Source organism: Bos javanicus, chromosome 29 (genome assembly GCF_032452875.1).
Source record: "Bos javanicus breed banteng chromosome 29, ARS-OSU_banteng_1.0, whole genome shotgun sequence".
Taxonomy (NCBI): Eukaryota; Metazoa; Chordata; class Mammalia; order Artiodactyla; family Bovidae; genus Bos; species Bos javanicus.
Window position 1 is genome coordinate 29,280,253 of NC_083896.1, and position 13,535 is coordinate 29,293,787.

Consider the following 13,535-nt stretch of genomic DNA (forward strand, 5'->3'; position numbering starts at 1 on the left):
TACCTTAGGGGAGGATATCTTTGGAAGTTGTGATTGGCAGGGGACAGAAAAGGGGCTTCTGGGCCAACAGTAGAAATCTATTTTGTTGACCTAGGTGGTGGTCACATGGGTGTTGGTGACACCAAGCTATGGATTTTAGTTCTCTGTGATTTCCTGCGTGTTCAGTCGCTCAGTCATGTCTGACTCTTTGCAATCCCATGAACTGTAACCCACCAGGCACCTCTGTCCATGAAATTTTTCAGACAAGAATACTGGAGCAGGGTTGCCATCTCCTTCTCCAGGGGATCTTCCCAACCCAAGGATTGAACCCGCATCTCTTGTCTCCTGCATCGGCAGGCAGGTTCTTTACCACTGAGCCACCTGGGAAGGCCCCGTGCTTTTCTGCGTGTGCACAATTGTAAGCGGGGAGGTGAGTAGAAAAGAGAAAGGAATGGAAAAGTGGGACGTCTGAGCCAGGACAGCTCTAGCAGGAAAGGCAGGGCCCCTGGGTACCTTCTGTATCCCTCTCCATTCTAAACTGCTCGTCTCTCCCACTTTAGCGTCTCTGAGGTCAGGGTGTGCCTTGCCATCAGTGGCATCTTCTGTGTGATGCAGTGTGGCTGTTTCAGGGCCCCTCACCATCCCAGCTGCCTCCCTCTGGCTGGTTTCTGGCCCTGCTAGAGCAGTGGCCAGATTAAGAAGTTTTGTAGCCACAGCAGGCTACATGCACACAGCTGGTCAGGAGCGGGAAGGGAAGGAGGGTGTGGCTGACCCCAGTGTGGGAAAGCAGGCCAGGATAGCAGCTTCAAGCTCTGCTCCAGCCTCAGCTCCATCTCACACCTGCAGGCTGCTGCTTCCAATGCACCGTGTCCCTCAGGGATCTGGCCAGCCTCCCGCTTGTCTGCCTGGGTGAGGAGGTGGGTGCTCCCTACTGGGTGGGCTCTGAGTGAGAGAAGTGGCCAAGGGCCCACGTACCAGCCTGGGTGAGCTGCTTTCGGACCCAGGACCCTAGAGGGGACGCGTAGTTCAAACCGAAAAATGCCTTCAGCTTCACTTTAGCCCAGATGAGACTTGAGTCATGGGGCCCAAAGGGAGGTGTCAGCAAAGATTTGGGTTAGATGTCAGAGGAGCTTCCTGATGGCAACTGCGGTACCGTGAAATGCCTCTTCAGCTTACATCCGGCAGTTCCCTTCCCCAGAGCCTGGATATTCAACTGAACGCTGAAGTCTGGCCGGTGTTACTGTTGGTCCAGAGTGAGTCAGCACAGCATGTTCTCATTCAGTCATCCTCAAAGGCCAAGGAGTAGGCCCCGTCTTGTTATTTCCATCTTAAGCCCAGAAACTGAGGATGGCAGATGTGAAACAATACATTGCCAAGGTCCTGTGTCTGGTTAAGCGGTGGATGCAGGACTCGACCTCTGCAAAGATGGTACAGGTGGTGATGTAGTCGCTGAGTTGTGTCTGAATCCTTGTGACCCCATGAACTATAGCCCACCAGGTTCCTCTGTCCATGGGGTTTCCAGGGCAAGAATACTGGAGTGAGTGACCTCTGCAGAGGCCATGCTCTTAACCAGCAGGCAGCACTGCCCAGTCACACGGGGCTCCTGGCTGGCCTGAGAAGGAGCTGTCATTGTCTGGTCCATCCGTGTCTCTTCTAGAGGGCCTCTGTCTTCACCCTTCCCTCCTGGCTGCGGAGGAGAAGTTCGTCCAAATAGTGAGCCGAGGCCCGAGGGCTCACCGCCATCACGCTGGATTCCTCTCCCTGCCCCTGGCCCCCAGCCTTTCCGATGGTGCTAAAAGTAGAGCTGACCAAATCAAGGGCTGTCCAGGGGCCAGGGCTATTTTGACTCTGTCCTCAGGAATCATCTGGTCTGAGGCGTGGACAAGCTGGACTGCTCCCACGAGCACTCAGATGGGGTGCCAGGAATGTTCTGGCAACACACCTGTCCCCAAGGCCATGCCAAACCCTGCACTCACCACCACCACCCCCAGCCTCCCCCGCCTCCACCGCATGCTTCCTGAGATACCCATCCCAGGAGCCATGGGGGAGGGGGGGACTTGCACTGAAGGAGGATCAGGGCTTTGTGTCTGTGTTTGTAAGAGAATAACCAGCCAGTTTGGGGGACCCCACCTCTCATCCCTTCCCATTAACTTAATCTGTGGATTTATGACATCCACTCAGAATGGAGGCCTGCCCTGGAAGGCTCCTTAGAGACAGCAAACTTTATCTGTGGGAGGCTGAAGGATTTCCTTCTCTGGAGATCTTAATAGTGGAAGAAATTTGCCTCTGACAATAAGTCCTAGCGCAAAGCCCCTGCCTGGAATGCCCATGCCCTCCATTACTAAGATGGCTTGGCCATTCTTCAAAGTCCAGCTGAAGCCCGCCTCCCTAGAGAAGGCTCCTCTGACTGCTCTGACTACCCAGTGTGCACTGAAACGCGCTACGTATCTTTTTCTTTTTGTTGCCCTGGGTCTTCATTGCTGTGGTGGGCTTTCTGTAGTTGCAGCGAGCGGGGGCTGCTCTTTGTCGCGGTGCCCGGGCTTCTCATTGTGGCAGCTTCTGTGGAGCACGGGCTTAAGGAGCTGCAGCACACGGGCTCTCGAGCTCAGGCTCAATAGTTGTGGCACCTGGGCTTAGCTGCTCTGCGGCATGTGGGATCTTCCCAGGCTAGGGATCGAACCCATGCCCCCTGCATTGGCAGGTAGATTCTTATCCACCGCACCACCAGGGAAGTCCCCTACACACTCCTCTTTAATAGAGGCTTTCTTCTGTGCTTGAAGCTTTTCCCTCTAAGCTGTGGGCTCCATGGGTGGGTGTCTCTCTCTTGGGCCGTAGCAGCTTCCCTGAGTTTGTGGTTGATGTGCCAGCATGGTTGTCAAGGCTCAGGGAACAAGTCACCCAGCTCCTTCCCATGCTGGTTCACTCATCTGTCTCATACACAAACACCGAATAGCCACGCCACCTGCTACTGGTCTGGACACTGGAGATGCGGTGTCTGATAAGACAGGGTCCCTGCCTGAGCAACTCCCAGGATAGGGGAGAGATCTGTCACCGGAGAGTGGGCTGAAGGCAGTTATTCAAGGGCCGCAGCGACTGACTTGCCCTGGGGAGCTGGGAGAGACCTCACAAAGGACTTGACCTGGGAGAGGTCTTTTGCAGAAGCTCAGAAACGCACGCAGTAGAAAGGTGGGAGATGGAGTATTCCAGCAGGGGGACAGCAGGGCAAAGGCGTGAAGATGTGAAGGAGCTAGTAGGGCCTGGAGAGGCCAGAACATTGCTCAGTTTTTACTGTATCCTCAGACTAGCTGCCATGGATGACACGGAGGCTGCTCGGCTTCTAATGAGGGCCACGGAGATTGAAACTCCATGGGCAGGGGAGGAGGGCTCAGCCACCGCCCCTCCACGGAGGGGGTCAGAAGACACGGAGCCCCTCCTCCTCTGCCGCTGAGGGCAACAGCCTCATCCCCACCTCCCTCTGCTCCTCCCCTTTTAGATGGAATTGGCTCCTGCGACACTGCTGTGCTTTCCTTCTTGTTAGAATCTTAATATTATGTGGCTCACAAGCCCCAGCTGCCCTGGCGTGGCAGGCAGGGTCAGAGGTGTGAATTAAAACAACACACGATCCCGATTGCTTCAGCCGGGGGACGCTGAGGCCACTGAAGAGGTTGCTTTCCTTTGTCACTGATAATGAGCGTTCCACCGAGGCTGTTGATCTCAAGCTCATCCCTCAGACAGCTTTAAGCACCTTGCCAGCATCATCCAATAATAGTTTGAAGAGCCATCTCTTGTTGAGCACTTTACGAGTACAATTTCATTTAATCATGACATGACCTTTTGATGTAGGGTAAAGCGATGGTCTGGAGATCTCACCGGTTGTCATGATAGAGCAAAAATCTGAGTCCTGTGTCGTTGGGACTTTGGAAGACCCAAGCTCCAGTATCTCATACCACCTCAATAAGGGGATATTTCCAACCTGAGGACAGCTGGGCCCTCTACCCTAAGAGCCCCCAAACCTCCCCTAGCTGCCCGGGCAAGGCTCCAACCCATTCAGACTCTCATCACACCTATTGCCAGCCTGCCAGGTACCAGGTGGCATGCAGAAGCCGGAGAAAGACACAGAGTCACACAGAACTGGTCGTCACAGGACTCACCACCCTAACCAACTGCCATCACAAAATTTCCCAGTCTTTAATGTGACCTGTTCAGCCTTCCCAATGCTCCGGCCAACACCCCACTGCTCTTTCATCCCAGCATCTACTGCCTCGTGTCTGCTTCCTTTCACTGGGTGTTATTGTGTGTCACTGACGTCACGACGTCATTTGTGCATTATGCACATGTGGAGGGCACTGGGAATACATTAATAAGATGAATTAATAAGAGCTGGTCTTTGCCCTCATGAAGCACAGGTCGAGAGACAGATAAGCATGGAATCAGTGCAGGGACTGAAGGCCCTGGCTCACGTCCTCACTCACCCCCCTCCAAAGACACGGACTCCATGTCACAGAGTGGCAGTGTGCAGTGATGGGGGTGCCCGGGCCACAGTCAGGAGAACTGAGTTCCAAGCTGATGCCACCATCTGGGGGACAATGGAGATGGTTCTTCAGTTTCCTCATCTGTAAAGTGGGAAGAGCAACCCCTAACCTGCCCCTTACTGAGTTTTAGTGAGGTGCTTTTATTAAGTGAAATTAGTGCATGAAAGCATTTCACAGGCTGTAAAATATACAAGTTGTAGTTGTCCTTATATTTATCTTCTGTCTCCTAGAATGCCTACATGAATCTGCACACAGAGTAGATGTTCAGTAAATGTCAGTTAGTGTAAATTAAACGGATTCATTCACCCCGTTTACCACCTTCTGAGAGTCCCCTGGGCTTTGGAGGCCACTGTAAATCCTAATACTGATCGCGCTTGACCTGCCTGCTGGGGGGCGGGCTGGAGGATGTGACGGTGCTGTGGGAGCGACCACGGTGCTGTGGGAGCGACCACCATTGAACTGTACCGGCTCCTGGGAGACCACTTGGTTCCCCACCAAAGGGGGGCTGGGCCGAGGGTGGGTGGCCCTCCTTAGGCACAGAGCAGCCTCCCTTGAGGCCGGTAGTCCATTCTTTCTGGGGAACAAACATTAACTTTCCCCAGTTTGGGCTTCCAAACCACTGAGGCTGCCTGCCCGGGACGCTGCCTGTGTCGTGGGCATGGTCTCTAGGGGGACCAGGTCACCACGTGCCCACCCCTCACTAGCTCTTCGCCTCTCATTTCAGCACCCCTACCCCACGGAGGATGAGAAGAGGCAGATCGCAGCCCAGACAAACCTCACCCTCTTGCAAGTGAATAACTGGTGAGTTAGCATCACGTGCCCAGAGGCTATCAGACCCAGGGGCCACTTGCTCAGCAGGGGGATGCACAGCAGGGGAAAAGGTGGGAGTGCCCAGCTCACTTCAGTCTCCGCCCAGCCACCGTGCCAGCCCTCCCATGTTGGCTGGAAACAGAAAAGCTGAAATCCACACCTATAGCTTCATCTGCAGCTTCTCAGCGCCCTCTGCTGGGAAGCTGTGTCAAGAACATCACGGAAAACTTGAATAGACACACAGGCGTGGCTGCATCCCAAGCCCACAGGCCCCCAGGCCCCCAGGGGTTATCTGCTCTGCTCACAACCTGTGTAAACAGAGCTCAAGCTAAAACATTCTGCAGAGCTGGGAGCCGGAAGGAGGGAGGAGGCAACAGTCCTGACCCACAGGGCTCCCCGTGTTCCCTCCTCTGTGGCTGGCCGGGGTGTCATGGGAATCTCAGAGGGCAAGGTCTGGTGGGTGGGAATGGACCCTTGGCCCCCCGGAGAGAGATCAGAGATTAGTGCTTTTGACTAAGGAGCTCTTCCTTCACTGTTCAGTCTTGACGGGTCTGGAGCAGATTCCCAGGCCTTCTCACACGTTCATCCCAACTTGTACCCAAGCTCCTGGTGAACTCACAAGCTCCTCGGTGCCCAGGGCTCATCACTGCTGTGCTTTCATACCCTGGACTAGACCCCCAGTCGGCTCCATTCAAGGACCAGCCGGTGGGAGTCCAGAAGCAGCTTAGTGCTCTCTGCACATGTGTGTACACACATACATGTGCACCTGCACACATGCTCACATGTGCTTACATACACGTGCACACACAAGCCCACATATACACACCCATGGGTGTGCACATGCACACATGGACACATGCATGCATGTGCGTACCCGTATGTGCCCATGAGTGCAGAGACCTGCACGCACCCAAATACGCTCACACCTGCACACATGTGCGCACACATGTGCACCCATGCACACGTGTGCATACACACACGTGCGTGCATGCACACAGGACATGTGCACACGCGTGTGCTCACACGTGCACACATATGCTCACACACATTCCCGCCCCCGTGGTGGCTAACCTGTCTCCATCTGACCCCGGGACAGGTTCATCAATGCCCGAAGACGCATACTGCAGCCTATGCTTGATGCCAGCAACCCCGACCCTGCCCCCAAAGCCAAGAAAATCAAGTCGCAGCACCGGCCCACCCAAAGATTTTGGCCCAATTCCATTGCTGCGGGGGTTCTGCAGCAACAGGGCGGTGCCCCAGGGACAAACCCCGATGGTAAGAACTGGGGCTGAGGGTACTCTAGACCCTGGGGTCGGGGGATGGAAAAGGGACTCCTGAAGCTCCTACAGGTACGGCTGTGCAGAGTCAAAGGTTGAACGTCTACTCACTTGAGTGGCAGTGTCAGCTCTGTCACAATAGTTAACTCTCCCGATCCCGGCCAAAGGATGTACGTAAAGCCTGAAAGAAGGAGATTTTTTGGTACATATTTTAACAAGTCAAAAGCAATCTCACCAGGATGAGTGGGAGTCCACTGGTGGGCATCTGAGTCAATGGCTGCTCAGCAGAGGCCCCCTCCTCACTCCCACACCCACCCTAAGTTTCTTAGCACCAGTCAGTGTCTTCACGGTCCCCCAGGAGCCAGGGCCATCTATAAATACCAAGGTAGGCAGCTGACTTGTGAACAGAGGCCAGGAAGAGTTTTGTTTTCCCAGCTTCTCCATCACACCCTCCGTATACACTTTTCTAATTGCCAGTCGCCTGGTGCACAATGAATAATTCAATGAGCCATGAGCCAGGCATTTTATAGCTTGGCATGTGAAGCTAGCTCCGTGTGGGAAGTGGAGTGGAGGTGTACGCGTGTATGTGCACACCTTCATGTATATGTGCATGTATATGGCTGTGAACCAGTTTCCATGTGGTGGGCAACAGTCTTATGAGGTAGAGTGGAAATCAACAGATTTTGAGCTAAACCCACCAGGGAGAGAAGCGCAGCAAAATCGTGCCTGTCTGTGTTCCTTTGAGCTAATGACTCAACGGTCTGAGACTATTTCCTCCTCTTTAGAGTGAGGATGACAATACCTACTTACAGAATTCTTCGAAAGGCAGCAGTGTCTGCCACACTTACACGGAAACTGGCAGGAAGTGGTACCCAGGAGTGTTGCTGCCTGGGATGGGGCAAGGCGTGGCTGACAGTGAATGGGCGGGAGACTTCACACCAGGGAACTGTCCGGCGTAGGCACTCACCACCCCATCCACAGGGGCTCCTGCGCCTGACCCCGGCCTTCTTCTCGCTCTAGGGTCCATCAACCTGGACAACCTGCAGTCCTTGTCCTCAGACAACGCCACCATGGCCATGCAGCAGGCTATGATGGCGGCACACGACGATTCACTGGACGGGACGGAAGAAGAGGAGGAGGATGAAATGGAAGAGGAGGAGGAAGAGGAGCTGGAGGAGGAGGCGGACGAGCTGCAGACAACGAATGTCAGCGACCTGGGCTTGGAACACAGTGACTCCCTGGAGTAGCCGAGCCGCCCAGGTGGCACTGGTCACCGAGCGGGAGAGGAGTGTCATCAGGAGGGCTTCGGGGTGGGGGGGAAGGGGACGGGGCAGGCGGCACAGAGGAAGCTGGGCCCTGGCTTCCCGGAATCAGGAGCTGGAGGAAATGCACAGGAAACACCCGCTCCTTCCCAACCACCAAGCTTCACCGAGAACCCCGGCCCCACTTCCCTAGTACTGCAGAGGACTCAGCGTGGCGGGGCCGGTCGAGCAGCCTGGACAGAGAGGCAGGAGTGAGATCTGGACTCACCGCATCCCTGAGGACAGAGGGCACCCACAGCACCCCCCACTGAAGGACTTGAGTTGTTTACAAGCCCCACCCTGGGACATGGACCAGTGCTGTTCACAGAGTGAGCCTCTGCCAGGGAACAGAGTCAGGAGGAAAGAGACAAAGGGGGGCTGGGCTCCACCTCCACAGGGTCCTCAGCTCTTTGAGAGACATTCAAAGGCAGGAGGGAACCGGAATGCATGACTCTGGAGGGAGAGGGGTGCCACGGCGTTACATCCTGTAGAATAAGGTGGGACCTGGATTCTGTAGGGCTCCCCTCAGTCCTCCAAGGCCCATGGACTTGGTAGAGGGGGACAAGAGCCATTAGAGCCACCTTCTCTCTCTCTCTGCCTCCTGGAAATCAGTGGTAAGCTGATGGGCTCAAATTATAGGTTAAGTGGAGGCCCTTCACCTGGGTCGGCTTCAGGACACAAGGAGATGGCAAGACCTGGGCTAGGAGCCATATCAAGGCGACCTTGGGGACCACAGCCGTCCCCAGGCGGTCAGTGGTGTCTTAGCCCAGATGTCGCAGCCCTGGGATGGAGCTCTCCAGACGTTCCAGTCCTTCCATGGGCTGTTGGAGAGGGTGGAGCCAGGTTAGCTTGGCAGATGTCCACCCCTCCTGTCCCTCGCCGCTGTCCCTCTGCCCCCAGGCTGGCTCCACCAGCCTTCATCCTCTCTTCTTCACTCTATCCTTCCGAGAAGGCAGAAGAAACTTTGGAAAGAAGCATCCAGCCCAGTGTGAAGCCAGGGGTTGGAGAAGGTGCTAGCTACATCCCCCTTCCCATCAATATCCAAAGTGTGGGGGAGGTGCCCACCCACCCGCCTCACTGTTCCACACTCCATCCCCACCACAGCCCTGGAGGAACCTGGGCTCCACAAGGAGGAGGAGTCTTCCCACCATCTGCCCTGACACACAGCCTCCACCCCCAACCCCCAGGCCCCCAGGATTGGCGCCCCGCCCTCCTGTTCCCTCCCACCCCTACGGCTGTGAACCACAGGACTGATCACACGTGTGTTTTCCATTGAATTTAATTTAATGGACTTGCAGCTTCATCTGTCAGATGTGCGTTGGCCACCTCCGGCAGCAGCAGGATGTGAGTGGGCTGCTGGGCTCAACTCGAGGGCCCCCTGCCAGGGCCCTGTAAGGTGGAGCAAAAGGATGGTGGCTTTCCTGAGGTCTCCCTGAAATGAATGTATTTCTTCCCCCAAAAGAGCTGATATTTAATGTTTTAATAGGGATTTTTGAGAAACAAATAACCTTATTTATAATCTGGGTGATCCAATCATTTTTTTACTCCCTTTTGATGCCATAGGTAGAGGAAAGTCTAGCTTTTTTGGCGTGAGACTTTTGCAACGTGCAGTGGGATAAATACATTTCCTGTTCTGCTTCATTTTTCTTGTTCATACACACACGCACGCGCACATGCACACACACACATACGCCCTTCCACTTATCACTCTGGACAGGCATCCCACCCCACACTCTTGCACACACGTGCCCACACATCCTCCTCCCAGCCCCCCTCCACCTGCCTAATGTTATGCAACCTCTTCTGATGTATCCACCAAACCAGTACTGAATGTGGCCGAGTTTTCAGTAAACCTTATTACCTACCGTAATTCTGGTGCGTGATTCTCTTTTCACGTGGTTAAGGGTTAGGGGGACCCTGGACCAGAGGAAATCTGGAGGCCTCACCACAATCCTTGTTCATTCGACTACCCATGAAAGGGACCGAGGAAGAGGGCTTTCTGGGTGTCCTCAGCTTGCCAGTCTGGGGAGGAAGATGGCCAAGTTTGGCACAATCACCGCAGCGGTATCTTCTCTAAGACAGAGAGCAAAAGACAGGCAGAGGCTCTGCACTGCCCTCTCCTGGCGGTCTGCTGTCATGGCAGGGGAGCTCAGAACTCCGTCTCCTCTTCACCTAGCCCAACCCTCAAAGACCCTTGCTTATCCCACCTCCATCGAAGCTGGTGCCAACACTGCCCATCCCCCAGCCTCACATGCCCCCGTCGCCCTATCCCTTGTGTGAAAGGCCCCAGGAATCAGGAAGGATGGGCAGTCTTGACTGACACATTGAATCCAGGAGCTGTGTTTGGAGGGGAGCCTGCCCTTTGAATCCCAGAGTTCAGCACTATATTCCCTGGGGCAGGAAGAATTTGAGAGACAGCTAATATCCCCAACTAAGTGAGAGGCAGCCTTGTTACTTTGATCCTAGAGGTTTCCTTACTTGGGCCATGTGCTGAGACGTCCCGGCATGGGTTTAGAATTCTTCGTTCCCATTGGCAAGGGCTGGCGACAGGAAGACAACTTTCAAAGCAGTGATTTGCGAGGAACAAACTTTTTTCCCTCTTTCTTGTTAATTTTTTAAATTATGTAAGTATGATAACACATTTACAGGAGACTTGGAAAATACAGAGCAAAGTTACATATCATTCCACTATATGTGACAATTATTTTTTGAAGGTGATAAATTAAGATTTTGTAGTTGGAGTTAAGGAACACACTCTTAAGAGATAGCTGGCTTAGTCTAGGATGAAGTGCATATTATACTTTGTCAAAGGGGTTTCGTAATGTGAATTAGAATATAAAAGCCTCTGAAAGGTACTACAGGAAAGAAACCTGTTTAACGTGTTCCCCAAATGTATTTATCTTTTGTTTTTCAAGTAATAGCTAATCAATCGTACTAGCATGGCACAAAACGCATTTTAGGAAACAAACCTCTGAGAACTTACTTAATAGCCTGAGCCCAGCCTCTCCCACCCCTTCCTAAGTTTTTCTCTCAAGTTCTGCCATTTTTTATACAAAGCAGCCAACTAAAAAGTGGTCTCCTAAATCATCTGAGATGTGGGTGGTTGTGTTGTGAGAAGGCAGCAACCTCTGTCTGCGTTAGACCCCGACCCTATCCAACCCGTGGGGATGTCTCAAAGTCCATGTGGAAAGAAAGAGATGGGACAAGGTGGGGTGGGGATGAGGAAGATCTCCTTTATCCTCAAGATGGAGCTGTGATATCCAGACCCTGGGAACGTTCAGACTGACTTCTGGCCCCAACCCCGTAAACCCATCAGGGATGACCTGATTGGAGATTCCTGCCCAAGGAAGTTCTTGACCAGAGCTCAACTTCCTGGACCATGTGACCTCTCTGCTGCCTTGCACGTGACCAGATGATGGCATTGACTGTCGCAACACAGCCAGCATGGACTCATTCATTCAAGCACTGAGCAACACTCTGTCCCAGGCAGTGTTAGATACTGAGACTACAGCTGTGATCAACGAAAACACAGTTCTTGCCTTCAGGGAATTCACACTCTAGGGGAAGATTGAGACTGAAAGAGAACTCATCATATCCTCATAATGGTTGAGCTATGACCATATCCTAGACAATAACCTCCAACTTGATCATTCAGAGTTGCAAACAGGAGACACTTAGGTCAAATCCAGCTTACAGTCATGTTTTGTTTGGACCATACTTTGTTTTGGAAAATTTGCGGGCCAACATTTAAGTCAGAAGTTTGCACATAAAATGCGGGTTCCTGATTTATCTCGAAAAATCAAGCAAACAGGCAACCTAGGACCTAGATTCCCACCCAGCCACGGCTGAGGGTAGTTGAGTCACTGCACCCCCTGACAACGTGGCCTCCAGGCTGTCGTGACATTGGCCACTCACGTGGTCTCCCAACACGGAGCTTGAGGGTCAGCTGCCATTTGTTACTGGGCTGCCATTCTTCAGTTGGCTCACTGGCTAATTATATTTTCTCCTCTCTTTTTTCCTTTTTTTACCTTTCCCTCCAATATTTGAGCAGTTGTCTTTAAAAAGGAAACTTGGGGCTTCCCTGGTGGTCCAGTGGTTAAGACTCTGAGCTTCCAAAGCAGGGGGTATACGTTCCATCCCTGGTCGGGAACTAAGATCCCACATGACATGCAGCCACAAAAATAGCAATAATAAATTTTTTAATTAAAAAATAAATAAAAAGGAAAACATATCTCTATACCCATTGCTCCATCCAGAGTGAGAAGACAAGATAATCCAAGAGGGCTCTGCACTTAAAAATAAAAAATGGGGAGAATATATTTGCCTGTGGAAGAGAAGAATCTCCTACCTTTAACTGCAGAGGTACCTGGGTCTTATAACCAGACGCCTTCAGTCCTGTGTTACCTGTCTGCCTGACCTCCAGAGGGGGTCGTGAGCCTTGGGGCATAAAAGCCACCAGGGCTGCTTGTGCTATACACAGATCAGGTCTCACGACGACTAATCGTTCCCAGATTCTGATCAAGATGCTGAAGACTTTGAGAAACACCGCTCTCAGAAAATCGCTCTCAGTTGCCTTTTAGAAGTTCCTTGCTTTACAGCTGCTCCCATGAACTTCCTTCTGCTAAACACACTACAACCCCCTGAACCTGTTCATCATTCAGTGAGCATCCACGGATGCCTACTATGTGCCTGGCATCGAATGAGAGACAGAGGATGATTCAACTTTGCAGAGTATCCCAGGGCAAGGGTCACAGAGGACTGGCAGAAAGAATGCCAATAGCATCCTACTCCAACGTCGCTAGGAGTCAGACACGACTGAGCGACTTCACTTTGACTTTTCACTTTCATGCATTGGAGGAGGAAATGGCACCCCACTCCAGTGTTCTTGCCTGGAGAATCCCGTGGACAGAGGAGCCTAGTGGGCTGCCGTCTATGGGGTCACACAGAGTCGGACACGACTGAAGTGACTTAGCAGCAGCAGCCACACGTTTTTATGTAGTTGTGTGCTCAATCGCTCAGTCGCATCCGATTCTTTGCAATCCCATGGACTGTAGTCCACGAGGCTCCTCTGTTCATGGGATGTCCCAGGCAAGAATATTGGAGTGGGATGCCATTTCCTTCTCCAGGGCATCTTCCCAACCCAGGGATCGAACCTGCATCTCTTGCATCTTCTGCATTGGCAGGCGGATTCTTAACCACTGAGCCACCTGGGAAGCCTCACATGTTTCCACATTTCTGTGGTGGTGTCTTATTTTCATCCCTCGGACCAGGCAGATTTTTTTTTTTTTTTTTTGGCTGCACCATGAAGCTTGGGAATCTTAGTTCCCCCTTGAGGGATCAGAGTCCCCTGCAGGGGAAGCGTGAAGCCTTAACCACTGGATGGCGAGGGAAGCCCCCAGGCAGATTTTATTATACCACTGTCAAGTGTACCTTACACTTCTATATTTCTCAGCCTCTCTCTGGGCCAATCTCATTTAGCCCCTTTGCAAATTAAATGCATCTCATTAAACCAAACCCATTTAGGACAATGCCCTTCAGGTGTGTGCATCTTAGTACATCTTTCATTTTAAGACAAGTGTTTGATTTATTTTTCATCTCATTACACTCTTTAGAATTATGTGCATCTCATTACTCAG

General features: G+C 52.6%; 1 protein-coding gene across 6 annotated transcripts in view; it reads left to right on the forward strand.

Annotated features, from left to right (window-relative positions):
- The window catches only part of PKNOX2 (PBX/knotted 1 homeobox 2), a 298,567-nt gene extending 288,798 nt beyond the window's left edge, over window positions 1-9,769 (forward strand). For all 6 annotated transcript variants that reach the window (XM_061406325.1, XM_061406327.1, XM_061406324.1 and 3 more), the window contains 3 exons: window positions 5,236-5,312; window positions 6,418-6,596; window positions 7,619-9,769. In XM_061406325.1, the coding sequence (XP_061262309.1) occupies window positions 5,236-5,312; window positions 6,418-6,596; window positions 7,619-7,845 (483 nt within the window). In that variant the 3' untranslated portion in view covers window positions 7,846-9,769. The remainder of the gene's footprint in view (window positions 1-5,235; window positions 5,313-6,417; window positions 6,597-7,618) is intronic.
- The last annotated feature ends 3,766 nt before the right edge of the window (window positions 9,770-13,535 follow it).